This window comes from Cynocephalus volans, chromosome 1, assembly GCF_027409185.1.
Source record: "Cynocephalus volans isolate mCynVol1 chromosome 1, mCynVol1.pri, whole genome shotgun sequence".
Lineage (NCBI taxonomy): Eukaryota > Metazoa > Chordata > Mammalia > Dermoptera > Cynocephalidae > Cynocephalus > Cynocephalus volans.
The window spans coordinates 256,596,163-256,623,933 of record NC_084460.1 but is presented as its reverse complement, the minus strand read 5'-3'; the positions used below and the strand labels follow the sequence as shown (position 1 = coordinate 256,623,933).

At 38.1% G+C, this 27,771-nt stretch overlaps 1 protein-coding gene across 1 annotated transcript; it reads right to left on the bottom strand.

Moving 5' to 3' along the window:
- Positions 1–496: 496 nt before the first annotated feature.
- On the bottom strand, positions 497–27,771 carry INPP1 (inositol polyphosphate-1-phosphatase). Its single transcript, XM_063112934.1, has 6 exons — positions 27,433–27,771; positions 10,229–10,496; positions 7,879–7,939; positions 4,900–5,100; positions 2,940–3,114; positions 497–1,239 (listed from the first exon to the last, which is right to left on the bottom strand). The coding sequence occupies exons 2-6, from the start codon at positions 10,430–10,432 to the stop codon at positions 681–683; spliced, it is 1,200 nt and encodes a 399-aa protein (XP_062969004.1). The 5' UTR covers positions 10,433–10,496; positions 27,433–27,771; the 3' UTR covers positions 497–680.

Below are 27,771 nucleotides of genomic sequence, written 5' to 3'. Positions count from 1 at the left end.
TCGACATGGGGTTGTATATATCTGAAGATTACCTCTGGTTTTCAGTGAAGTGTAGTAAATATGCAAAAATTGCAGAAACCTCTTTACCCCGTCCCCTCCTGCCTCACGTAGAGAAATGGAGTGTGTCTCCCTCTGTGTGTGTCTCTCTCAATCTGTGTTTGTGTGTCCTGTCTCCCTTCACAGAGAGCCCACAGTGCTCCAGGCTTTACTTCTTATAACACTTTTGAAAGTACATGAACTTGGCTAAAATATTCCATTCACAGTTCTAAATGTTCTGCCATTGGCTAACACTGCAGATTTTCCTTTCAAGAAAGGAAACAAAACCCAAGCAAACACCTGCTGTAATCTCCCTAATAGTTCAGTGACATTTCTCTTATTTAGATGTTTAGTTTTACTAATTGAGCAGGATTCTTTTCCCTTTTCTTCAATATTTTATTGAAGTGTTCCAATAAACACTAACAGCACAGTATTTGCTGAAAGGATTTCATACCCCAATTAATTGCTGCATGAATCTCATTAATTTATTGACATTAACATAATTATGAACACCTAATGGGAAAATGCTCCTCAGAAGAGGAAGGTAAATGATAACCATCAATAGGACAAAGCTATCTTCAAAAGATAGAGATAATGAGAACAGTTTCACGATTTGGTTTCTGTGTACACAGAGGTCAGTCCATCTATGACTGTGTCTGCACAGGTGCAAGGTTCTGGAGGAGAAGGCTCAGGAATGTCTCCAGCTGCTTCCTGGATCTGTAGGCAATGAGCCCTCCCTTGTTGGCCCACCGATCGACCCCAGTAGCACCTTCGTTTTCCACGTGGTACACCAACTGTGGCAAATCAAGCCCTGTTTCTGGATTTCTTTCTAAGCATTCTTTCAAGTCTGCTATTCCCCCACCCATGGCCCTCAGGATGGCATGAGCAGCACAAGAGTCCCACTTGAATGTGGTGTCTTCTGAAAAGATGTAAATGTCCACAAGGCCTTGGACAACACAGAGGCTCTTGTAACCAGCCCCAGCTGCCCCGAATATGCGGTCTCCACATACACGTGACAACGCGGCTTTGATAGACTCCTTTTCACTTGTACTAATGACGGCTGACAAAGGGTGAGAGAATTCCGCCTCAGAGCTGGCGTTTTCAGTCTGTGTTTCTTTGACGGTTCTTTTGGAGATGGTGAGCTGACGTGAATGGATGTTGGTCCCCATGTAGGAAAGGCCCCAGTAGCACTGTCCTTTCCACCTGTAGAAGGAAAATTCCATTGGTGGAGGTGACTATCATATTTGTTCTTCATTATTCATATTGCTTTCAAACTTCATGATGTGAAAAATACACAATCCATGACGTAGTCTTAATGCCTGGAAGCTTAGAAATGGAAATCAAGCAGCTAATTCATTCTTAAAAGTTATTCATATGCATGCAGCTGCCTGTGTTGTTGCAGAGTTAGCAATCCTTTCAATTCTACCACATCACCACATCAATCTAGGAAAACGCTAATATACTTGTGTGATTTCCAGCTTCTAGAAACACTGCAAAGTTTCATTGTCACTTTTGGTATTTAAAGTTTAATGGGGAAAAAGAGGAACAGATAAATAATCTCTCTTTTTAATCTGCAGCTCTTTTACAATCCTTATAACATTCCTCATTTGGCAACTCCTTTTCATTCTTATTCACTAGTTCCACTTTGTCTTCTAACACCAAGAAAGACGGACTTAAAATGTTATTTTTGGCAATAGAACATTTCATTTATCAACGCTTAACTTACTATCGATGTTGGTAATGTCCTCTGTTTACAAAGGAGAAAACAGAGGCCTAGAGAAAGTAAATAAATCACTAAGGCCCACCCAGGGAGTTGAATCTGCATTCAAACCTAGGCCACTGCATTCAAACCTAGGTTTCCAGAATCTGTGCCACTAATGACTTTGGCCACCTCCACCTCGAGGCCATGATTTTGTCTGCATGCTGTGCCAATTCTTTTTAACTTCTTAATGACCTTTTAAAGATGACAAATATAGTTTTGGTTTAGAAAAAGGTAGGGGTAGAGGAAAAACTTCAAAATTCCAGAGGTGTAAACTTGTGACTATTAAAGAGCAAACAATACTTACCTGAAGCAACTCAAAGTTTAATAAAAATATGTAGTCCTCTGTAAAAATATGACCTACTTCAGTAAAAAACTAGAGGTTAGCTGGTTAGCTCAGTTGGTTAGAGTGTAGTGTTATAACATCAAGAGTTCAGATCCCCAAACTGGCCAGCCACCAAAAAAACCAAAAAACAAAGCAAAAAGCTGAAGCTGCTACTTCCGCTTGGACTCTGCCATGCCCGGGAGTCAACGCTCAAAGCACAGGTCATGGATCAGAGGCAGATGGTGTCCTGGCTGTCCTCCATGCTCTGTTCAAGAGTCCACGGGAAGGGCAGGGAGGGAGGAGGCAGAAAGGGAGGTGATGCTGACGGCATTTACAAGCAGGGAGACCCCACGGCTACTTTCTATTCCTGGCCACACTTACCAATCTTTTCATTGGATAATTTTTACATTTTGTTTTGAGTTTCTTCTACAATTTCACAAAAATTCAACTGGCTAGACAGTGATGACATCTATCTTGTACCAAATGTATTGGAAGATCGTGTTAATCACCTGTATTAATCCAGTTTTGAGAGGGTTCATGACACAGGGAACAGGGTTGCTATGCTCTAAATGTAAAACTATAATTTCTCCAAAATAGTATTTATTTTGAAGTTTCTAGCAGGATGCACTTGGCCCCAAATACAGTTACGCCAAATCCAGGATTGAGAATAGAAGGAACTTTAATTCAAACATGCAGCCTTTAGTGGGAATACCTCATCCTGTCATGGGAATGTCATGCAGCGTGATAATCCTGACAGTAAGCGAGGCTGAGGTCAGAAGGTCTAAAAACCGTAACACACCGTAAGTGTTCACCTTTTACCTGAGGGTGTTTAGGTCTTGTGACACAAAAGGCTGATTGATGACTCCCATCAGAGGCACCCCTGTCTGCATGTCATAGACACCAATTAAAATGGTGACACACTGAAGTCCACAAGGGAAAATTCCTTGGATGGATTTAATGTCAGCAGAACCTTTTATATACTGGTAAGTTGAATCTAGAAAATGAAGCACATGTGTTTGGATTCAGGTAAAGATTATGTAGAAGATAAAAAATACATCTATAAAATTTGTCCTATATCATGTCTCTCTTCTAATTTGGCAACCAATCAGGTTTCACCTTTGGATGTCACTTGTATTGAATTGTTATTTGACCTATCGTATTTCACTTTCAAGCTGCTCCTGTTTCATTTTCCTGACTGTATGAGAACTCTTGAAAGGAGAGGACATGTCTATAGTTATCATGGCATCAAGCATAGCACCTTGTGTATAATAAGCACTCAAATATTTGTCACATGTCAAAAGCATTTAAAAGCTAGTAACTCAGGATAACTGGTGGGATATTTTTTTTTTTTAGAACTGTAACTAATCAGTGGACTAGTACAATGTGAGATGGAAAAGCCTCCCTCCATGAATCTGTCAGATTATTATTATTACTTCTTTATTTGGTCCCTTACGTTAGAAGGAAGAGACAATGATGGTGGCACAAAAGGAAGGAATTAATGGTGCTCCTGAGAAAAAGAAGCCAAGGAACGAAGTTTCCTCTTACATGTATATACCAGCGGCTGACTGCCAACATCTAGCGAGTTAACACACAGTTAAGGATGTTCCTGGCAAAAGATCCAGAGAGCTGGATAACAGAATCAGTTCAGGATAGAGCCGAGAAACAGGAGATCCCTGTCCCTCAGAAACCACAACTGATGCCAATTTATTAAGTGATAAAGATTTGGGGAAAGACCCTTGGTTTCTATATGTAATCCACTGGCTGAATGTTGTGTAATTCTCTGATGATTAAACCCATTTCTATAATGCTGTGTTAATGCACGTGCAGGATGAGATGGATGGCGGGATCCTCCTGCTCAGCATAATAAACGGTCCCAGTTGTGCTGGGTAAGAATATGCCAGAAAAGTGGGAAGGAAAAAAGGGGGGGGGGGCAAGGAATTCTTCGAATTAATACCTAGGACTTTGTATTAATAGCATCATTGAAGATATGGGCTACATTTTTAAAACAATGAGTTATAGATTATGTTTCTACCACGATAATGACAAAAAAAAAAATAATAATGGTGAAGTTTACACAGGTCTCACAAACTGACTGCTCAGGAGTCACATTCATCCTGGCTTTGCTCAACCTGTTTTGGTGTTTTTGATTGTTTGATTGTTTAATTAAATTAGTAGCCAGTGGTTGAAAACTGGGAGATCTCACTTAACGATCTTCATTTTAGTAACACTAGGGTCAAGGGTATGGATCCTCTTACTGGCCAGCCAAAAAATCCCCAAAGACCCTTCATTTTGGTTTCTCTTTAAAAATCTGAGGATTTGGCTTATACTCCCATATGCCAACAATCTGCTGGAGCTGGGTGCTCTTTGAATGGCATGTGTGCTCAATTGGTCATAACTGCTATCACTTCATTCTCTCACTTATTTACCAGTCTGGCTCTGAAGCCTTTTAAAGGTGAGCTAATTCATCTCTGTATATGTGCCTGTATGTACATAGGTGTGTGTATACACACACACCTGTTATAGGTATGTGTATACATGTTTATATAAATGTTATAGCTATGTGTGTATGTTTATATGTATATATACACATATCTATAACACAACACATAACACATACACCTCAACTCTTTATCATTTTAAAACTTTTAAAAACTTCTAGGAGAGTTAAATTACACTCAATAATTTTTATTTTTTCAAACCAAAAAACAAAAACAAACAAAAAAAAGGATTGCAAACAAGAACAAATAAACGAAAGCAAAAATAATGTCCCTACACTTACCTATGGGATCCACCCAAATTCCCAGAATGTCCTGTGGAATGTTGATCTCTATTGAATCCAGAGTTGGGTCAGTAAAGGCAACATCCTGATGAACGACCTTGGCTAATGCTTCAGATGCCAACTTGTTACCATTAAGGACTTTGCTAAGAAGCTCTACTGTTTCTTCCTCTGTTGAACACAGTCTCAAAGTAATCTTTTCTCCTAGAGTAAAGACAAACTAAAAGCCATTATACTTCAAGAGTTTCAGTGAAGAAAGAGTGAGGGGGCGACAGGGGCAGCAAAAGCTGTGCATTTAGATGGGGCGGGGGCAGTATGGATACACCAGTGGTCCCTAAACCTGGCTGACTGCCAGAGTCACCTGGGGGCTTCATCGAATCACAGATGCCCAGTGGCCACTCATGCCGTTAGTCTGAATAGTGAGAGGTGGGCTCCAGGAATCAAAAGAACTTCTCAGAAAAATGTCCACCCGGGCACAATTTTGTGTCCAATTTAAGGGGGCTTATAGACTGGTTAATAGTCTTTGAATCCTTGGTAAAGGGCCTCAAAAATGATTACATTGTGTAATAATATAGTAATTATCCTGATGTGAGTATCACTAAAAAAACAAAACAAAAAAACCAAAAAAAAAGAAAAAAAACCCCAAAAAACTATGTGAGGTGATGGATATGTTTATTAGCTTTATTGTGGAAATCATTTCACAATGTATACATATATCAAAATATCATATTGTATGTATATACAATTGTATTTGTCAATTATACCTCAATAAATCTGGAAAAAATAAAAAAATCTTTGAATCCTTGATAATTAATCTTATTTTTGTTTTTTGCCTTTTAACACACACAGGTCATTCTGTTCATGTCTGAAGATGTTATTGAAAAGAATGGAAGTTCTACACTGATGTGCTTCTATCTCCTTCTGTAATACGACTGTTAACTAAAAATTGCTTATGCTAAATAATATAAGATGAAGTATACTAATCTTTAAATGTAGTAAAATTGGATGACTCTAAGTGACATACATACAGCTCTCCTCTGTGAAACCCACTGAGAATCAGGATTATAAGCAAAGCTGCTTCTCCAAATTCAACCAGAAGATACCAAGTTCAGGTGCTTTACCACCACTTTAAATATGCTTCTTAGGCCCTTGGTTAATGTGGTTTCCAGCCCCCAATAGAACTGAGGGAAGAGGCTGGTAAAAATAGGCAAATCAGTAGCAAAAAGAAGTGACGGCAATGGAGAAAACAAAAAACTGTTTTAAAAAAAAAAATTAATGGGGAGCAGTAATCAGCCACAATGTATATCGACAAAATAAAATTTAAAAAAATAAAATAAAATAAAAATAAAAATAAAAAACAAACAACAACAACAAAAATAAATAAATAAATAAAAATTAAGAAAGCATGGCACTTTGGGGCTTTTTAGGTGCGTAGACAAGTACTCCTAGCTACCCAATCTTTTCCAAGGACCAGCAGCACCTGTATCACCGTAGAGTTAGAAATTCAGAACCTCAGGCCCCATCCCAGCCAAAACACATTGAATTTTACTGAATTTTAACAAAATCCTGAGGTGATTACATGATCAGTAAAGTTTGGGAAGCACAGTATGAATCTATCACAATAATGACTCTGAATCAAGAGATATTTAATTAAATTTAGTTAAGTTGAATTCAAATTAAATTCGATGGTTAAAGCTGGGAAATAATAATGCTAAATACTGCCACTTACTGAGCACCTACTTTGGGCTCAGTAAAAGTCATGGACTTGCTCAAGGAAACAAAACAAATCCTATCACTCCTTCACTTACAATTTGCCAGTGAATTCCCACCACACTTAGAAGGAAACCCAGACTCCTTCCTGGGATCTGGTCCTGCCTGCGCTCACGTCATCCTCTGCCCCTCTCCACATTTCTCTGTCCTTCCAACAAACAGGAAAATGGAAGTGGAATGCCTTTTTGTCCCTATAATTTTAGGATAATAAAGTATGAAAATAAGTGTTTATGAAGTAATCAAATGTAGGATTTTGAATGTAGGATTTCTTATGAGTTAATCACAAGTTATTTTTAATCTTCAGTAGTTTAAATGAGATTTCTCTCTTCTTACTGAGTGTCCTAGAACTAACTTTATCTTAATACACAGTTAATGAAGGAGACTAAAAATTCCAGAGTTAATCCAGAAACTCATTTTTCTCCTTTGTAAATGTGCTTCCAGATACGTAACTATTTGTCACATGATCAGTGTTTTAAGTTCACTATTTTAGTTTTCTGCCATTCAACGAACAACCAAAAAAATCCAAACAAACTAAAAAAAAAAATTGTTTCTCTGAAAAGAATCAGAGATTGTGATATTTCCCTCTATACCACAAAGGGACATGGAAGTCCACCAAAGGAGAATTTGGCCCACAGGAAACTAAGTAGAGAAACTAAGTGAGACTTAAAACTTGGTACTGAAAGGAACCCTTAGTTAACCAACTCCCTTTGGTTCTGAAACCCGGAGAAATGATGAGGTGATTTGCTCAACGTCACATGGTATTTCAGGGACAAGGCCTCCTCTACTCTCTCGGCCAAGGGTCCATGGACTCCCCAGGGGTTCATGAATGGGTTTAAACCTAAGACCTGAAATTGTCTGCACAACTGTGTAGATGTGCACCTTTCTGGGAACATCTATAACTTCCATTAGATTCCCAAAGGGCCATGCAGTTTTCCCAAAGGTTAAGTCAGAATCATTTAAATGCTATAGATTTATATCTAAAATGGTACATAAACTTGCTAAATTATTCTAAGATATCACATCTCTCTATCTCTGTAACTTAAATGGCATGATATTCTGAGGCAGAGATTGAATGAAGCTTAACATTAAAATATATTATGTTGTTTACACTGAAAGGCTTCCGAACATCCATTTATTTCATGGTGTAAACTGGAGATTGGAATACCATATGGTAATTAAGTTACAAAAGCACATTAAGATTCTTACACTTACCCAAATCATTGGTAAACTCATTGGATTCTTCTCCGAAAATTTTTTTTCCCAAGCCTGGAAACTGAATGATTCAGAGTGTGACAAAAACAAAAACAAAAACTCACACACATGTTCAATTCTGAACAGATTTCTATCTTATATTTCAAATTAAAGGGCACAATTAGATCCAAAATTCAGATCTACAATTGGTTTCCAATTGTAGAAACCAATCCAAGTATAAAAAATGAAGTCAGTTTGGTTCAGTGCTTAGTTTTCTAATATTTTCCTGTTCTTTTGCCCCTCTAAAAAGTCCAAATTATGGTAGAGGTCTGCTTTCCTCATGTCCTGTTCAGTTTGCAGAAGTGCCTCTAGAAACTTCAATCTTCTAGTTAAGGACCATAGAACTAGAATGTTTGCAAAGGGGGTATTTTAACTGTTACTCTTAAACAGCACCCTAGTCGCTTATATGAATTAGTATTGTTGATCCAGTACATAAAATTATTACTTGATACTGGAAAGAAGGGATTAGACGATAACATTAGAGTTGGTTTTCATTTCCAGGTGTGCTTCCTATACCAGTCAACGATAAGTTCAGGCTAGGAAGGTGATATAGAGAAAAGGGAAATATCTTATTGTCCAATAATTTACACATCAATATAGAGTGAATAAATGGAGTCAAGAAACTTCTCTCATCTCTGTGTAATCAGGAAGCTTTCAGATATATTTTGCCTCTGATCCTTTCTGTAGCAAAAGTAATTCTTCTCAAAACATGTGCTGAATTATGATATGCATGATGTTCTTAAGGAACAAAAGCAAGGAAATGCTTCAAATACATGCACTCAGTCATTTGCAGATGGCCATTAGCTTTAATAATGCCCACACCACTTGTTATTTTTTCCCCTCTTTTGCAGAACAGTACAAATCAACAAAGGCTGGCAACCTGCCCATTCATCAGGGACTGAAGCTCAGTCTCCTAAGCTTGCTTAAAGACCAGTTTCTGAGGTTACAGGACAAAAAAGTCATGAAATAAAGACACTTAATATAGCCAAAATGGAGTATCATTTATTTGCTCATAAGTTCTGGCATTTACTTCATGAATGAACAATTGCCTGAACTTGTTATAATGCTTTCAGGCAAATATTAGCCTGTAAAAATAAATGTTGATACATTTCTAACCCAGTTGCTCAGCCATCCCTTGCACCCAACCATCTTGATCAGTAACAAAAAAATAATCTTGCTTCATTTAGTTTATTACAACCAGATATTATAGGGCATGAAACAGTATAGTTTGTAGAGATTTCATGAAGTCATTTATTCTCTTCTGCCTGTACTCAAGATTTCACTTAAATGATTCTGAATGATTCCCAATATTCTGAGAATTTCATAGAAACTATTCCAATATTTTATAATTCTTGCTCCCAAACCTAAAAAATATATATTATTAGATTATCATGTAAAAGGCAACATAGTATTGCAAAGAACACAGACTCTGGTGTCAGTTTGCCTGTGTTCAGAAGCTGGCCCTGCCATTCACTGGCTGTGTAGCCTTAGGCAAGTTACTTAACCTCTCTGTGTCTCCCTTTTTCCAACCACTACATTGTAATAATAATTCTTACCCCATAAAATTATAATAAGAGTATAATAAATTAATATATTTAAAGCCTCTAGAACAGTGCCTGGCACAGAGTAAGTATCAATAAATGTTTGCTAGTATTATCATTACCACTTAGGAATACAGTTTTTTCCCCAGTCAGCTCATGATGCTTAGAATCACAATCATTGTTATAAATATGGTTTTTCTACTAGAATAAAGTAAAACTAAATCTCCAGTTACAAGCCCATAACCAAGGCAACCATTAGATAAATGATTAAGTCAAGGTTAAACTTAATATTGTGATCAAGTTGAGAAAAAACCAGATTACGAAACAGTATGCTCTCATTTCTGTTGAAATAAATTATGTCATGCACACACATACACACAGAAGGAAAATGTTCTAACAATATTTAGCAAACAATTCCTATGGTTTTCCTCTACTGGAGGGGTTAAATAGATTCTTATTTTTGCTTATTTTTCAGAGAACATGTATTATTTATTAAAAAGAAACTCATTAATAAATGAAAAGTTATATACCAAAATATTTATCTGTAGGTGTTAGAACTGTAACTTTTTTCTTAATTGCTTTTATGTATTTTAAAAATCTTCTGCAATAAACATTTTATTAATATTGTAATCAAAACAAGGGGGGAACCCCCCCCAAGATGTTTATTTGAATCAAAGGTGCTAGTATTCTGGGGCAGAGGGGTGGAGTAGTAAAAGACATGTTATTCTATGAGGAGTAAAAAGCCACAGGGGCAAATATTTTGCAATTACCTTGTTTTCCATATTCTGTTTTATAACTTCCTGTACCAGAACATCAGCCAGGGTCTTGAAATCAACTGCAAACTTCTTATTCTTTTCTCCCTCTTTCTTTTCTTCGATCAGCAGCTGGAAGAGGGTTTCCTGCTGCCTGCATGCCCGGGCAATGTTGGCAGCTTTCTCAGAGACACGGAGCAGCTCCCGGAGGATATCTGACATTTCTGAACCTTGCTTTTCAGTTGCAGCTGCTGGTGGAATCGGCACCCACCCTGTGGGCTGTCAGCTGGGAAAGCACAAGAATGTGAAAGAGAAAGCAGTTCAGAGAGTGATGTCAGGGTGCCTCTGGCATTACTAACAACCCATCTGGCAGTCAAATTGGTCATCTTGGCTGAACAGCTAGTATAGATCATATTCACATTCTCACTGTGGAAGACTATAGATACAAGCTAAAATGTGAAACTTTAAAAAAATCTTGAAAAAATGTTCACTCTCAAAAATCCATTATACAAAGAATTGAGTTCTCAGTGAAAGACTACTCTTTGAAAAAGAATCTACATTATATTTATAAATCGTTAGGTAGTTAGGTGGAGATACAAGCACATGTTAAAGGAAAGCCAAATTCTTGTAATGACCTTAGAATGATCACATAGGCTTAGTGACAGTACTGAAACAGTGCTTTTCCTTTCACCCTATGGGAAGAAGGGAGAAATGGGAGAGGATTTATGCTTTTGGTTTTGAGGCAACTTTCTAAAGTACTAAATACCAGACCAGCAAGCACTGTTGTGTCCTGCAATACTCTGAGGCAATTCTTGGGCTAGGAGCCCAGGCCATCTCCCACCCACCGCCCTCCTCCTCCCACCACCTCATTAAAAAAAAAAAAAAAAAAAAAAGTGTCTCTATCTGTGCTGCTGCTCCTCTACTGGGTAAAAGTTTAAATAATAAAACAAAGTGAAACATGCAACTTGTTGGGACTTGCAAAGTTCTGGCTTCTGAGTGTTGTACCTTAATATATCTATTGGGTCTATCTTGCAATTAGGAGAGAAACATTTTTCGCTTATTAATAGTGGCTACTTTCTATTGAAAGCTTGAATAATTCCCTTCTCATTATTGTGAGAATTATTGCAAGGAGTATCAGCTCTGTTTTACAGTCAAGGAAACTGAAACTTAGGTTAAGTAACCTCTTTAGGGTTACATAAGACTAAACGGCAGGGCTTGGAATTGGTCTTATGAAGAAGCCTGGGCTCTTTATTATCATAATAAACAGTTTCCTTCATTATAAGAAGCTCCCTTAGTGAATTCTAGGAGGCTGAGAATTAATACAACTATAAAGATGCCAATGCAATGGAGTCCATGTGAACTGTCACAGGGTAGTTTGTCTTAAGCAAGTTTGCTAAAAAAAAATATGTTCTTCTGAGGTCAACAGAGGTGGGAAAGGGGTAGAGGGAGTAGCAAGAAATTGGTAAAGGGTCACAAAATTGATTAAATTGTGTAATGATGAATATACTAATTATTCTGATTTGAGCATCACACTGCACACAGGTATTGATATTCAATTTGGTACTCCACAAATAGGTACAATCAATTATGTTTCAACAAAAAAATATATATTTATTCTTGGGGCTGGCTGGTTAGTTCAGTTGGTTAGAGCATGGTGCTGATAATGCCAAGGTCCAGGGTTCGATCCCTGTACTGGCCAGCTGCAAAAAAAAAAAGTTCTCAAGATTATGGATCAACCACCATGATAATGTATGTCCAACCTCAAATGTAATAAAAAAAACGGGAATAAAAATGAGACATTCTCTTTCACTATTATTTAACACATCATACATGTTTTAAAGTTAACAGTGGAGGAGGTATGGTGAAACAGGAGCTGATACTTTGCTAAGGTGTGTGCAAACAAGTAGGTTTCCAGAGGGCAATTCGACAAAAATGTATCAAGATACCTATAGATGTCACTGCCTTTTTAGTTAGTAACTCCAATCTCCTTAATTTGCATTAAGAAAATCAAAGTTGAGTTAAATATTTCTGCACAAGGAGGATTAATATTATTTACAGTAGCAAAAAGTTTAAAGTAATCTTAAACATTAGTAAAACGTAAGAAAATACTATGTGATCATTAACATGTTTTCAAATAATATTTAATAATATGGAAATATATTAACACTACACTGTTAAATGGAAGAAAACAACCTATGACCATGTATAGTGTGACAATATGTTACCGATTTGTGTAGTGGCCGGGGGAGGCTAATAGGTGATGTTTTCATGGTATAGTTATTGCTGGATAGTAGAATTGTGGATGACTTTATTTCATTATGCTTCCCTATAATTTTCAAATATTCTATAGTAAATATATGGTGTTTCTATAATAAGAAATGACATTTTAAAATACCTTTGGGCAATTAAACATGAAGTTACAAGAATTCTTCAACTCCTCAAGACAATTGTCCAAATGAAACAGGACTATGGTAATAACACAAAAAGCTTCCAGGTGGTAGAGAGGATGTAGTTAAAATTTAAACAAAACACCTGCCTACTCAAATGCCTTTTCTTTCAGGGGTGAATGATATGTTGGAAGATTTACTTTAGTTGACTTGAACTTAAACATTAAGAAAAACAGTTGCATTAATAAAGCTGAGACACTTTGACTTAGAAATAATTTATGGCATATATTCCATAAATAAAATATACACACACAGAGATACATACATATATCAGTATGATACACAAGCCCCAAGAGTATAAATTCAGTAACCATAATTTTGAATTCTTAGTAAATGTTCTGCACTTATTATAAATGAAGGGAAAAGAATCAATGAACCAACGGAATCTAAGCTTTTTATCTTAAAAGTAGCATGAAGATTTTAAGTCCAATTTGAAAGCTCTCAAGATAAAGAATGTCAGTATTGTCTATTTTACTCAACTTTTTAAAAACCAATTAATTTCTTTTTCTGAAATTACCCACTACACTATTTGAGAACCAAGACAATTTCTTTATAATGCCCTAAGAACACTCAAAGGAAATACTCACATAGTCTACAAGTTCCAGGAACCACCACCACTCCCTCCCCTTATACAAGAAGCTTGTCACCTTACACCAATGTGCTTCTGCACAGCTGCTCCAGGTATGTGAAGTTTCTCCTCTTTGGACCTGATCTTTATTTCTTCAGTAATGATCATTCTCACCTCACCTGAGCAGTTGCTGCTTAGTGAACACAGCAACTTGACCAATGGGAAAAAAACTATCAGCTATAAACTACAGCCTTGTAATTAAAAGGTATGCAGATTTTAGGTATTCTTTCTAACACAATAATCAGGATTTTCAGTTCCAAAGTTATCCCAGAGTTCCACTTTAATCACTCTTTGTTCTGATCCTAGGTGTTAGGAAAATATAGAAAAACGGTCAGGGCCCCTCAGATGTTCAGAATCTTGCCGAGCATTTGATGTAAATAAGCACATGCACTGTTTTAGTCTGTTTTGTGTTGCTATAACAGAACTACCTGAGACTGGGTAATTTATAAGGAAAAGAGGTTTATTTGGCTTATGATTCTGGGACAGTTGCTTCCGGCATGGGCCTCAGGCTGCTTCTACTCATGGCGGAAAGTGGCAGGTACAAGCAGATCACATGATGAGAGGAGGTGCCAGGGTCTTTTTAAACAACCAGCTCTTGCAGGAACTAATAGAGGGAGAACTCACTCATTAATCCCCCATACCCTGGGGAGAGCATTAATCCATTCATGAGGGATCTGCCCCCATGACTCAATCAGTTTCCAACACTACCACATTGGGGATCGGATTTCCACATGAGTTTTGGAGCGGACAACACATCCAAACTCCATCATGTGCCCAGGAGTTCCTTGGTTATTGTCTAATGTAATTGTACATGTGCACCCAGGTGTCCTGGCTTATGACTTAAGTATAAAGGATGAGTGGCTCTGATCCATGCCCCGGCCCCCCCAGGGATGCCTGGGGGGGGGCCACGAGGAGGCCATTACTGCTGCTGGAGGCTATTGCTGCTGCTGTTGCTGCTGCTACTGCTACTGCTGAAGACTGAGCTTCTGTCGTCTGCCAACGGCTCCCAGGATCTTTCCCAATTACCTAGCATGGACCTGCGTGTGAGGGGTCTGGTGACCCAGTCTGTACAATGGGTTTGAGGGTCTGAGCCTTAGCCCTGAAAATATAAACAGAAACTTAGTATAACTAAACTAATGAAACATTTTGGCTTTGGTTACGGTTTGCCTTACTGGATAACTGGTGTAGTCATGTAGCTTTACACTAGGCATCACTGTTGTAATTTGTCGAGCTCCAGGTTAAGTCTCCCAGTTTCAGGTTGAGACTACACTTTCTCCAGCCATCCTAATGAATCCAGCACTTCTTCAGCTATTTCCCTTTCTCCAGGGCCCTAGCTCTCTAAAAATGAATCTCCCACAGCCTACATGCAAGACTTTCTAGTTAATTTGCACAGCTAACCTACTACTCTCTGGCTGAACAGACCATTTCCTCCAAACAAGTCAAATCGCCATTCTCTGTGCTACTCACTAAGTTGCTTCCTTATATATCTCTTCATCTATCCTTAACCCAGTTCACGTTGACAGGCCACAACCCTGAGGGGAGCAACAGACAATTCATGCTAACCTTGAATGGCTCAACTTGAGATCATCTGTCTATAGAAAAATTGACAGAATACATCCAATACAGAATTTCTTCAGTTTGATCAGTACCTCTTATTAACACTCATGGAAATGATCTTTCAGGTGATTTTTAAAAGTAAATTTACATACCCATTACTCACCTAAGTTAGTTTTATTTAAACATTATGCTTTAAATAAAAATTATTATAGACTTATGACTAGTAAGTTGTGACATTTACCATAATTTAATAGCCTTCACTATAGAAGAAATTACTTTTGATTAGTATTTCTCAATGGGTGTTCTGAGATCTTCCTGTATCAGAATTATACAACATACCTGCTAAAAAGACAGATTCCTGGCTCTACCCCCAAAAGTTAGTGAATCGGAATCTCTAGGGACAGGAAGGGCTTAAGAATCTGCCTTTTTGTCAGCATCCTGGATGACTCTAAACACTGAGATTTAATAGCTCCTCTTCTCCAGGCTGTTTATTCTTCTTTACCACTATGCTGGCCATTTTAGGGGTAGCTGGCACTTGGTGGCAGGTATTTTTGTGGAACTACGTAGGTACAATGGTTCTGCTATCAGTTATTCATATGCAGAGATAGGCCAAAGTTGAAATAATAACAGCTAAATTTACTAGACACTATATGGCAGGCATCCTTCTAAGCACATTACATATATTAACTCATTTAATTCTTGCGCAACTCTAGGAAGTAGGTACTATTATCTCCATTTTACAGATGAAGAAATTGCTGCATAAGGCGGTTAAGTAATGTGCCTAAAATCACACAGCTAGGACGTGGCAGGGCAAGATTCAAGCCTAGGCGAGCTGGCAAAAGACCACACTGTTAACCAGTACTCTAGCTAATAAAATTTTTTTCATACATTGTTAGCTGTTAAAATAAGGGAAATTAGTAATTATTGGGTAATAATCATAAAGAAAACTATTATCATACAGTAATCCCCCCCTTTTCTGCAGTTTCACTTTCTGTGGTTTCAGTTACCCATGGCCAACTGAGGTCCAAAAATATTAAATGGAAAATTCCAGAAATAAACAATTCATAAGTTTTAAATTGCATGCTGTTCTCAGTAGTGTGATGAAATCTCACACCGTCCCACTTTCCCCCTTCATCCCTTCTTCATCACAAGAGAAAGGAGGGTGAGAACACTACAATAAGATATTTTGAGAGAGAGAAAGGGACCACCACATTGACATAAATTTTATTACAGATATTGTTATAATTGCTCTATTTTATTATCGTTAATCTCTTATGCCTAAGTTATAACTTAAACTTTATCATAGGTATGTATGTATAGGAGAAAACATAGTATAGGGTTTGGTTTATTCAAGGTCTCAGGCATCTACCCGGGGTCTTGGAATGTACCCCCTGAGGATAAGCGGGGAGTACGGTACAGCAAAAAGTAAACACATACCTAGCTAATATCTATCACTAGTTTGATCATTATAAATCATTATTTAGTTGACACTTGACTTCCCTTTTTCTCTCAGAAAAACCTTTTCCTCAGCTGATCCTCAGCCTCACTGTAAAGTATCCCGTGGGTAGTAAAAGCTTATCCATCACATTCCATTGATGTCACTCTTAATTGGTTGTCATGGCATCGGTGGTGCAGGGCTACAGGGGCTCCACTCAGGCCTAACATCTAATTATTTTCATATTAGTTTGTTGTTTAAGACTGGTTAGCTTAAACTGGGAAATTTACTTTCTCACAGTTCTGAAGGCTGGAAGTCCAAGATCAGGGTGTCAGCAAGTTTGGTTTCTCCTGAGGTTTTGCTCTGTGGCTTGCATACGGCCCTTCCTAACTGTGTCCTTACCTGGCCTTTCCTCTGTGGGCATGAACCTCTGGTGTCTCTCCCTCTTCTTATAGAGACACCAGTCACATCGGATTAAGACCCACCCATATGACTTCATGTAACCTTTAAAGGTTTTATTTCCAAATACAGTCACATTCTGAAGTATTGGGGGCTGCAGCTTGAACACATGAATTTTGTGGGAACACAGCTCAGCCCATAACACCTCTCCTAAAAGAGAGAGATCTTGGTAATCTTAGCAAACACCAACACAATTTATTCCTTTGTCTTTTGTTTTCTGGCCAAACAGTAAAAATAGGATAGGGTTTTCTTCCATATTTCTTTCCCAATAAGTTGAATACTATACAGCAATGTTTCCCACTAGGGGCTGCTCTCGTTAACAACCAAATCATTAATGATGCAGTGAGCACTGAAATAACCCCTCCTAAGCCTCGTTTTGTAACAACCCATTACAAGTAACATTTCAGCAAAATGGGCTTAAAGAGGTTTCATTTCTCACCATCTCAAAGCAAATGTATATCTATATGTTAACATAAAGTTGTGTCACAATGTCAGATAGAGTTAGAGTCTCTTTAGCTTTTGTGGGATTTCCAAGTCCAGTTGGAGAAATATTGAAAAAATTGAAGTAGATCAGAAAAGGAAAAGGTTCTTAAGACTTTTCTTGGAAACCCAAACCTCTCTACAAAGACAAAATTCTAATTTCTAGCCATTCTATCATCTCATCAGAACACTAGAGGTTTAAAAATCATATCTAAATAATTTATACATATTTCAGATGTGATGAACAGTACAGTGGGAAAGAGCCAGGCTTTGGAATCACCTGGGTTCAAAACCTAGCTCTGCCACTAACTGTGTGGCATCAGGTAATTTACTTACCCTCTCTGAGCCTTTCTCCTCATCTGTAATATGAAGATAATACTTACCTTGCAGTGATGTCATGAAGATCAAATGAGATATTTCTGCAAAAGTACCCAGTACAGAGCCTTGCATATAATAGATAATAAGTAACTGTTATGGCTATTAAATACAACCTCATAGAAACCATGGTTACATGTCCTCACTTGAGAAAATAAGTGGTTGGCAAGTTTACATGGGTCACTGGAACGTTTCCTGAAAATTTACTAGTCTATTAAATCCAAAAGCCTGGGAACTACTTGTAATTCTCTGAACAACCCAGAATAAAGTTCCTTTATGTAGGCCAAATCTGATTGCTTCCGTTTCTGGGCAGCCAGGTGGAAACTTTGGCTCGTAAAGGCTGTGAGACTACTCTGGTACCATGGCAGACCTTCCGTGAATTGCTTGAGAGAGCCATCTTTCTGTCAAAGGGGATATTTTGTCAGGATTCTAGGGCCAAGGGAGTTCGTTCTTGTGTGAAGAGCCTGGTTGTACCAGGGCTTTTGTTGTGTACCATGACAGAAGTGTGATGACATAGATAAGGGCTCCCAACAAAACAGAGCTGCTCTCTAATGAAGAGGCAAGTGATACAAAATATGTCCGTAGACATTCCTTTCTTCCTGCAGATAATCCAGTACTTCTACAGAGCCCACACATTTTCACCTGCTATACACACTGACTCCACCCCAGCCCCGTCACACATATCCTGAATTCAGTCCTTCACTCCTCCTCTGAGGAATAGCAATTTGAAGCTATTTGACTGTCAAATGTTCCAATATGGGACTGCTGGTACGTTTTTGGTGTTATTTTACTTTGATCTGTGTGATATTGCTCTCATGACTTCATAAGTTCTGATAAGGTTTAGCCTTTTAATAGGTGATAGATATTCCACTTTCTATCCTTTTACTCTCATGTTCTGGGAAGACGATAAATTTGCACATGCTGCTCCCTCTGGCTGACGTGCCTTTCTTCCTGCTTTCTCTACCTAATGCCCCACTCACACTCTCAGAATCAGTTCAATAGCAAGAAACTTGAAAGGGCACTTCACAAAAGAGGATATCTAAATGGCCAATAAACATATGGAAGGACAGTCTAACTTATCAGTAATCAAGAAAATGCAACTTAAAATTTCAACAATGGCTGTCTGGTTAGCTCAGTTGGTTACAGCGTGGCCTTGTAACACCAAGGTCAAGGATTTGATTTCCCTTATTCGCCAGCTGCTCCACAAAATAAATAAATAAATAAAATTTTAAAAATTTCAACAAGATACCTCTATATATCAGTGGAATAGCTAAAATTCAAAAGACTGAAAATTTCAAGTTTTGGTGAGGATATGGAGCAATGGGAACACTTATAGTCTGCTGGCATGAATGAAATTAGTACAACCATTTCGGAAAACAATTTATAATTTGTTGAATATAAGCATAACATAAAACCCAGCAATTTCTTTTGTAGACATATACCTAACAGAAATTCATGCATATATGTTTTAAAAGACATATACAAGATTATTCGTGAGCAGCATTATTTGTAATAATATCACACTGGTAATAACCCAAATAACCATCAATGATAAAAGAGAATAAACTGTGGCATATTCACATAACAAAATACTATACAGCAGTGAAAATGAATGAACTATCGCAATAGACAACAACATGGATACATCTCACAAAAACATACTGTCAAGTGAATGGAGTCAGACACAAAAGACAAATGTTGTGCAATTTAATTTATCTGAAGTTCAAAACCAGGCAAAAACAGCTTATAGTGTTAAAAGTCACAATGGTCGTTATCTTTGGGGAAGAGGAGGGATTATTGATGGGGAATGTGAAGGGGGCTTTTAGGTACTGGCAATGTGATAGTTACTGAGTGATAGTTACAAATGTGTGTTGACTTCATGGAAACTCATTAAGCTGAGAAATTCCATACTTTAACGTATGTATGTCAATAAAGTTTTGTTTTGTTTTGTTTTGTTTTTAAATGTATCTGTAGAAGGAGAATCACTTCAACTCTTGGCTCCTCCAGGAGCCATTCCCGACCCCTCCTTCATCTCAGGCACGGGGGCCATGGGAGAAGGCAGACGGGCCACAGCTCTATCCCAGCCCTCCAACACACTGTACATCGGTTTACTCGTCTATGCTCTGTCTGGCAAGATATTTAGATGCCTGCGGTTTCTTATGGCTCTTAGCACATACTTTAGAGGTGTTCAATAAATGTTGGCTGATGAATTTCCTCTTAGTTTTGTAAATACAGAATAAATCCTTGACATACTGTTTACTGTACTTGGATGTTATCAGCATTATCCAGGTGCCATTAGGCACATGGGCCCATATTTATTTATATAAAAGTCTACATATGTTTTGTATTCATTTACAAAAACAAACCAAAGCTGTAGCCGAATGACTAGCAACTGAACCACGTTTTCTGAGCTCCAAATCAGAATCTAAAATCATACTCTCTAATCTAGAGGTGACCTATCTTTGACAAGATTAATTTAATTGATTGAATCACCCAAAATAGCAAGTTTAATTTGGTTTTGTGAGAAAAGATATTAAATACGGGATATGTAAACCCACCTGTTTAACCCTAACATTTCCCTCTCCGTCCTCCCTAATCTTCAGATAATGTTGACGTTCACACTATTTCTAAACTGGTCAGTCTATCTCAGCTCCCTGTACTAGCTCTGTGGAGGCTGCTAATGAACTCTAGCCTACGTTTTTGCTCACTGATGCTGCTCAAAGCAATAGGCTACAAAGTTGTCCCCTGTTCTCAGATATTGTTCTGGTGGCTTGTAAATAGGAGCTTGTGCTAAAGCAGCATTTTCCAAATTAGTAAGATCAAGAATTAATTGGGACACTTATATTTTATAGATTTTTGGACTTTTCCCCTGTAGATACTGATTCAGTAGATCTGGGGTGAGAAAAGGGAGGGACCCTTAGCTGATTTCTGTCCTGCAACTTAAGGAAACACCAAGTGCAACAATTAGTTCTGTCCTTTACTGGTCACCTAGGAGCACAGCAGTGAGTCTCACGGCTACTGCAACAAAGGACAGTCTTACATTGTGCCAACTTACATTGCCTTTTTGTAACAAAGATTAAATGCTGGGAAGAAAAAAAAACACACGCAAGGTGATCTACATAATAAGTGTACTATGTTAGCACAGCACTTGGGTAAAGATGCACTTCAAAGACTTCCCAGAACTCATTTGAAAATTACAAAAAAGTAGTTGCTGTGGGTTAAGTGTGTCCCCCCAAAAATTCATGTCTTGGAAACTTGATTTCCATTAACAGTGTAAAAAGGGTGGGGAGTCCTATTATAGTTTCTGAAAGGTGGGATCTTTAAGGTGATTAGATTGTGAGGACACTGCCCTTGTGAATGGATTGACCCATTCATGGAGTATGGGTTGATGGTTGAATGGGTGGTCATGGACGTGGTTCTGATGGCTTTCCAAGGAGAGTGAGTGAGCAGGTGAGCTCTCTTGTTCAGCCCATTCTCACCATGTGACACCCTGAATACCAGGGGACTCTGCAGAGTTCCCACCAAGAAGAAGGCCCTCACCAAATGTGTCCCCTGGACTTACCTTGGGCTTACCAGCCTCCAAACTGTAAGAAATAAATTTTGTTTCCTGATAAATTACCTACTTTCAGATATTGTTATAACCAACAGAAACCAAAATTCCATTAGAAATACTTTAAAATTTGATAGTGGCCTTTTTTTTTTTACTCTCTTTCCCATAGCTGGAAACATTTTCATTAAATAAAAACTTTATTCATTTAGATATTTTTCTATCTGCTGTGTTCCAATTATATGCCTAAACTTTTGTATGCTAAGAGATATTTTTAGAACAACCATAGTGTCACAAATAAAATCTGAAATCAGATAGGACATAAAAAATAGAAGCACATTCGGTGTAATTATCTTAACTACAGGAAAGAATTAATTTTTAAAAAAATATAAATGTAAAGCACAATTCAGGGCAGGAAAAAAAAGACAAAATGTTGTGGCTTGTAGAAATAATCTTTTCCACTAGAATGTTATTTATAGTTCTCATAACTGTTAATCAGAATCTAGAGTGTTCTTTATCCTCAGGTTTTGAACATTTCCTTTTGAATGTAACATTTTTCAGTCATTAAGGAAGATCCCTAGGTTATTTCCTTCTGAACTCTTGCAACACTTACTGGAGGTACCAACTGCCTTTTATTGCCTATATGGGCATTGAGGGTGTGTGGTACAATGAACCCTTGTTTAGGCTACAGAAAGGCTGGTTCTTAGGCTCTGCTTTGCCATTAACCAACCAGGTGCATAATCTTGGCTGCCTAACTCAAGCTCTCAGTGACTTGTTTTCTTTATTTTTGTAAGCGTAAAAAAGGAAAGGAAAAGAAGGGGCAGAGAGATTGGATGGGATGATTTCTATGGTCTGTTCCAGTTCAAAACTTCCCTGTTTTCCATATAAAAGAGGTTGGGGAATGGTATTCAGCCTTAAAAAGGAATGAAATTCTGACATATGCTACAATATGGATGAACCTTGAGGACGTTATGCTAAGTAAAATAAGTCAGACTCAAAAGGACAAATATTGTATGATCCCACTTACATGAGGTATCTAGAATAGTCAAATTCACAGAGACAGAAAGTAGAATGGTGGTTACCAGGGGCTGGGGCGAGAGGGGTATGGGGAGTTGCTGTTCAATGGGCACGGAGTTTTAGATTGGCATGATGAAAAAGTTCTGTAGATGAATAGTGGTGATGGTTGCATGACAGCGTGAATGTTCTTAATGCCACTGCACTGTGTACTTGAAAATGGTTGAAATGGTAAATTTGATGTTTTATATCTATTTTTGGCCACATTGTTTTTAAATTAAGAAAAACACAGAAAAAAAATACAGGTTCAAAGAAATGCACATTTCAAAAGCTTTTGATACTTATCACCTACCTAATAAGGGCATAATAAATATTTGTTGATTGAAGGGAAAAAAAAGAAAGGTTGAGGTAGGGGTATAAAAATTAGGTTTAAAGAAGGGCACTAGGATATTTGTCTTGAAGTTGATTTTGCACAGCAATCACACTGGTTTTTTTTTTCCCCCCCACACTGGTTTTCTTTCTTTTTTTTTTTTTTAAAGATGACTGGTAAGGGGATCTTAACCCTTGACTTGGTGTTGTCAGCACCACGCTCTCCCAGGTGAGCTAACTGGCCATAGCTATATAGGGATCTGAACCGTGGCCTTGGTGTTAGCACCACACTGTCCCAAGTGAGCCACGGGCTGGCCCTCATACTGGTTTTCAATACTTAGATTTTATTTTTATATAGAGTGGTTTGGGTGTGGATGAAGGAGTTAAATGAACATTATGAGTCCTAAAGCTCCCCACCTAGTCACCCCTTAGGGTACCACGGTTCTCTGGAGGCTGTAAATGCCTTGAGAGCAGGATGCACATTCCATCTCCCCATGACGCACAGTGGGAGTTCTATAAGTTGACTGATTATCATTCCATTAGAGATAAACATGTTTAAAAGGATTTTTTTGCACCAAAATTAATCTGTAAAGGATTACTCATTATGCAGATTTTAGTATTACAGCTATGGGAAAACATCATTCAAAGGAGTTCTTTACAGAACTTTTTAGAAGATGGTTATTATTAATTATTTTGGCAATGATAAATAAATTATTTCATCTAAAACACATTCCCTGAATTTCATAGTAAGAAAGCAGAGGTCGAAGATCATGCTGTGCATCATTTTGGCAGACTGGGTTTAGCAGCATAACCCTTTGCATTCTATTTACTCTTCCACTTTGTAGAAGCAAATGTTTATTTTATTTATTCATTTATTTTCTGACCGGTTAGGGGATCGCAACCCCCGGCACCGTGTGGTCCACACCACGCTCAGCCAGTGAGCGCACCGGCCATCCCTATATAGGATCGGAACCCGCAGTCTCGGCGCTACCAGCGCTGCACTCTCCTGAGTGAGCCACGGGGCCTGCCCGCAAATGTTTATTTTTAAAAGATATTTACAAAACGATGAACAAAGCAATACTGAATCTAACATTTATCTTTAAAGGAACATAAACTGATAAAAGAATATTTATACAGTAGTATCTTTTACTTGAAAAGTTCAAAGTACTAAAAAGCTATAAATGGCTCATTAAAGTCACACTAATATATAAATGTACTAAAATACTCCTGCATTCTCGCTGATTCTGCAACCATAGACAAGCGTCTAAGCTGGTTAATACTTGTCTTCTTGATCTGATTCTTTATTTTTACTTCTTCTCTTCTTTGCTATTCATGAGGCTTATAATCAGCCATATTTTAAAAACAGACCTTTCGTTATGCTCAGATCAAAGTGGGATTATACTTGATTATATGTGATTCTTTCAAATTCCCAGGAATTAACTAGAAGGATTTTGTAGAGCTTGGAAGATCAAATCCTCATCTAAAATGCTGCTGACAATGAAAAACTAAGGCATCACTTTGACTAAGTTATGTTTTCCTTAAACAATACTAAAAGAACAATTTTCTTTGGTCATTTGAACTTAACTCCTTTGATATTAATCATAACTCATTTGCATTGAGGGAAACCTACCATTGTCACTATGTAAAGTGAACATTTAAATATCTATTGGTAAAGTTAGCAAACATTTAAATTAACTTAAACTTGGATAATTAATTTAGGAGATTCTAAATATTTGGTGAATTAAGAATAAAAACAAGCAAGCAAATACTCCCTCACCCCTAAAAAAAACCAAGAAAGAAAAATAATGTAAAGAGAAGGAAATAAAAGGAAAATAAATTCTGATACTTTCTATTGTGATCATTTATCTTGACAAATTATTTTATAGATATGTAATACCCTATTTTGTTAATTTGTTTTTATATATAATTGACAGTGTTTCATGGCCAGGTAGAGTTTCTTTTTCTTTTTTGGATGGGGTTGGGGAGTCATTTTAATTAAAGCTACAAATAATTTATTCAAATTTACATACTTGTCTTCCCTATATTTCATCAGGAACACAGAAGAGGTAACAAATAGATCTGTTGCATGAGAGAGAAATTATCAGGCACAATATTTTGCTGTGGATTACTAATTACAGTAATCTGCATTAAACATCTATTAATAAAATGTTCATACAACAATAAAGAACTAGATTAACATTGCATACTACATGACAGAGACTAAATGTGCAATAATATTTTTGATAAATTCAACCAACAGAAGCTTGACTACAAAAAGATGTAAAAGTTTCAGATGTCCTAAATGAGTGACATCATCATATTAATAAAATCATAGCTTCCATTTAAGAACAATGTAAAGTAATCCTGATAGGTTATGTCAGCTGTTCATTCCAACAGTCATTTCCCACCTATGTTTCCCAAACTTGCCTATTTTTTTTTGTTTTTTTAACCCTTTTAAAATTCTATCATTTTTGCCTATTTTAAGTATCTCTTTTCCCTGAGAAATTCTGATTCAAGACATTCTAAGTTGCAACCTGGGAATCTTTTTAAACCACTGGTATCCCCCCCACTAGCCCACCACCCTAGGTAATTTTAAAAATCAGGCAAGTTTGGGAAACACTACTCAACCCTAATAATGGGAAATGGGAGGCAAAGCTTTTACTTCTAAACTCTAAGCCAAACAAAAACATCAAGGTAAAGAATTTTATTAGTGTCATTGCAAGACTCAAAAGTACTATATTTATAAGGACATTTATAAGGACTCACATCTGGAAAAAGTTCTCATACATACCATTCTCACATTTAAAATGAAGACATTTGTTTTCATTAATCACTTTATGTGACAATTATATTTTAAGCAATTTCTGTTTTAACATGAAATAGTGTAAGATATTTTCTAATGGTTAAAAGAAATAAAAGGGGAAATAAGTATAATGAATTACCTTTATAATTTTTGTTTCATGGGCCTTCTGTATCAAATAGGAAATTATTTTTTCAGTTTTTTTCAGGACTACTACAAGTATAAATATAATTTAAAGCTGTAATAAGACATTTCACATAAAAGGGCATGAGTCTAAGCTGCAAGTTCCAAGCAAGCAGTGATTTAGTCCAAAAGCATGAAAAGAAATGGTAGCTATTCTATGTGTAGAGGCCAAAGAAAAACTTCCTCTTTACCCCTGAAGGTTCACTAAAAATTACTGACAAATTCAGATTAATAGAAAGAAAAGGCATAACAAACTTTATTTGAACATGCATAGCCCAGGGGAACCACAGAATAACTGCCCAAACCCAATGAGGAACAGATGCTTATATACCCCTCTTCATAGGGAAAGGGAAGATGGGGGGTATGGGAGCAAATGGCTTTTAGGGGGCCCAAAGAACATACAATGGCCTGGGACAAAGTCTGTTTGGCCCGCAGAGCAGACAATGACTGGTAGATGATTGTCTGCAAAATACTGCATGTGATTGAAATAGAAGACAATGATCTGTGACAAAAGTCTGTCCAGGTGTGTTGACAGACTTAAGGCTTCCTTCTTGTGATATGAGTTAAGTTATTGAAAACTCGGGGAAAGGATCAGAGGTAATTGTTGTCTTCTTTAGCCAGTTTGAACTTAACTCAGACCAGAGAACAGCTTCATCTTGTGCTTTGGAGAAAGAGGATTGAGAGACAGGGGTTGAGGAAGCCAGAGAGACTTTGAGTCTGCTTCTTTATTCCAGCATGCCAAAGCACCATATTTTAGAGTGAAAGCCTCTGAGACCCAACATATGCAAAAAGTGTAGTGCAACTTTATATAACCCTCTTCATGACTAAAAACTAACTTCAAAAATAGTATAAAAATCCACAAAAATTTTAAAAAGTAAAGAAGGTTCTACCTTCTTACTGCACTGAAAAAAAAAAAAAACTTTTCCATTGCCTTTATTTTTTACTTATATTTTCTATTTTAAAAGGTAAGGATGAGATCTCTTAGCTAATTCATCAGTCAATAGTAGCTCATGGATTATATTCATCATTAGACTATTATCAGGCTGAGCTGGGCTGATCCTTATCAACTTCTTTGGCTTCAAAGCTAGAGATCACAGGAAAAGAGCCAAAAAATAGTTTATTCTACACATGGGATGCACTCAAGTGGTCTATCCATACAGCCTTAATCCACTGTTCTTTTGAAGTGAGCATCATTTACATAGTGGTTAAAGTTCTGCTTATTCAATACTTAAAATTAGCTTTAAACCCGGAAACCTCCAAAATACGTACTGTGATTGTTTATAAGCGTTTTTCATGGATGTACTAAATAATTTAAGGATTTTCTTCCATACTGTCTGTCTTTAACTCTCTACATGATTCGGCCAAACCAGGTTAACTATTTTTTTTTCCCACCTACTACTCTGGTCACAACAACTACCTATGCACGTCTCACAAAACCGCCTTTCAAAATGCAGAGAAAACTAAAAGCAAGGAGGTAAAGATTTTTCTAACTATAGTCCAACCCTGCTTAGTTTATGTTCATCAAGTAGGTCGCTAAAGGCAGCCAGCGGCGATCGACACTTACAAGCATCTCTCAAAGCAAACGCTGTCACCAGGGGACACCTGACAGCTACGCCCTCTACCCGTTGTACCCGGGCCACTGCTCTCGACAACCGTCAGGTCAACTTCTTCGACCTACAAGTGCTAATAATTATTTAAGTTGTTTGCTACTTTCTTCCCACCCCGTTTTTTTTTTTTTTTTTTCGGGTCGTTTCTGCAGAGCCGAGGGGGCCGAGCGACCCGCGAGCTTGTCCGCCCTGCCGGTGGCAGCGGCGGTGCCGGGGCGGACAGGGCCTGGCGGGGGGGCAGCCGCGCCGCGGGGACACAGGACCTCCCAGGCCACAGGCCGGGGCGCAGAAGCGAGGCGCCTCGGGCCGCGATGTACTCACCTCCGCTCCGGAGAAGCGATGGGTGCGCGCCGCTCACCCGGCCGGGGACTCAGATCCGAGGAGGACGAGGGTGGTGGCGGGGGACAGGGCGGGTGGCGTAAGGAGGAAAACCAACTACCGGGGATGCGGGCCGAGCAGGAGGCTGCAGCCTTTCCCTCGAGAAACGGAAGAGGCGGGGGAGGAGGGAGGGCGGCGGCGGCGGCGGCCGGGACCAGGGCGCCGGGCGTGTGGCCGCAGCCTCAGCCCGAGGCCGAGGGGCGGGGGGACGGGGAGGGCACGCGAGGGGAGGGCGGCCGCGGCCACGCGCGGCCTCGCTCGCTCCCGGGCCGCCGAGCTCAG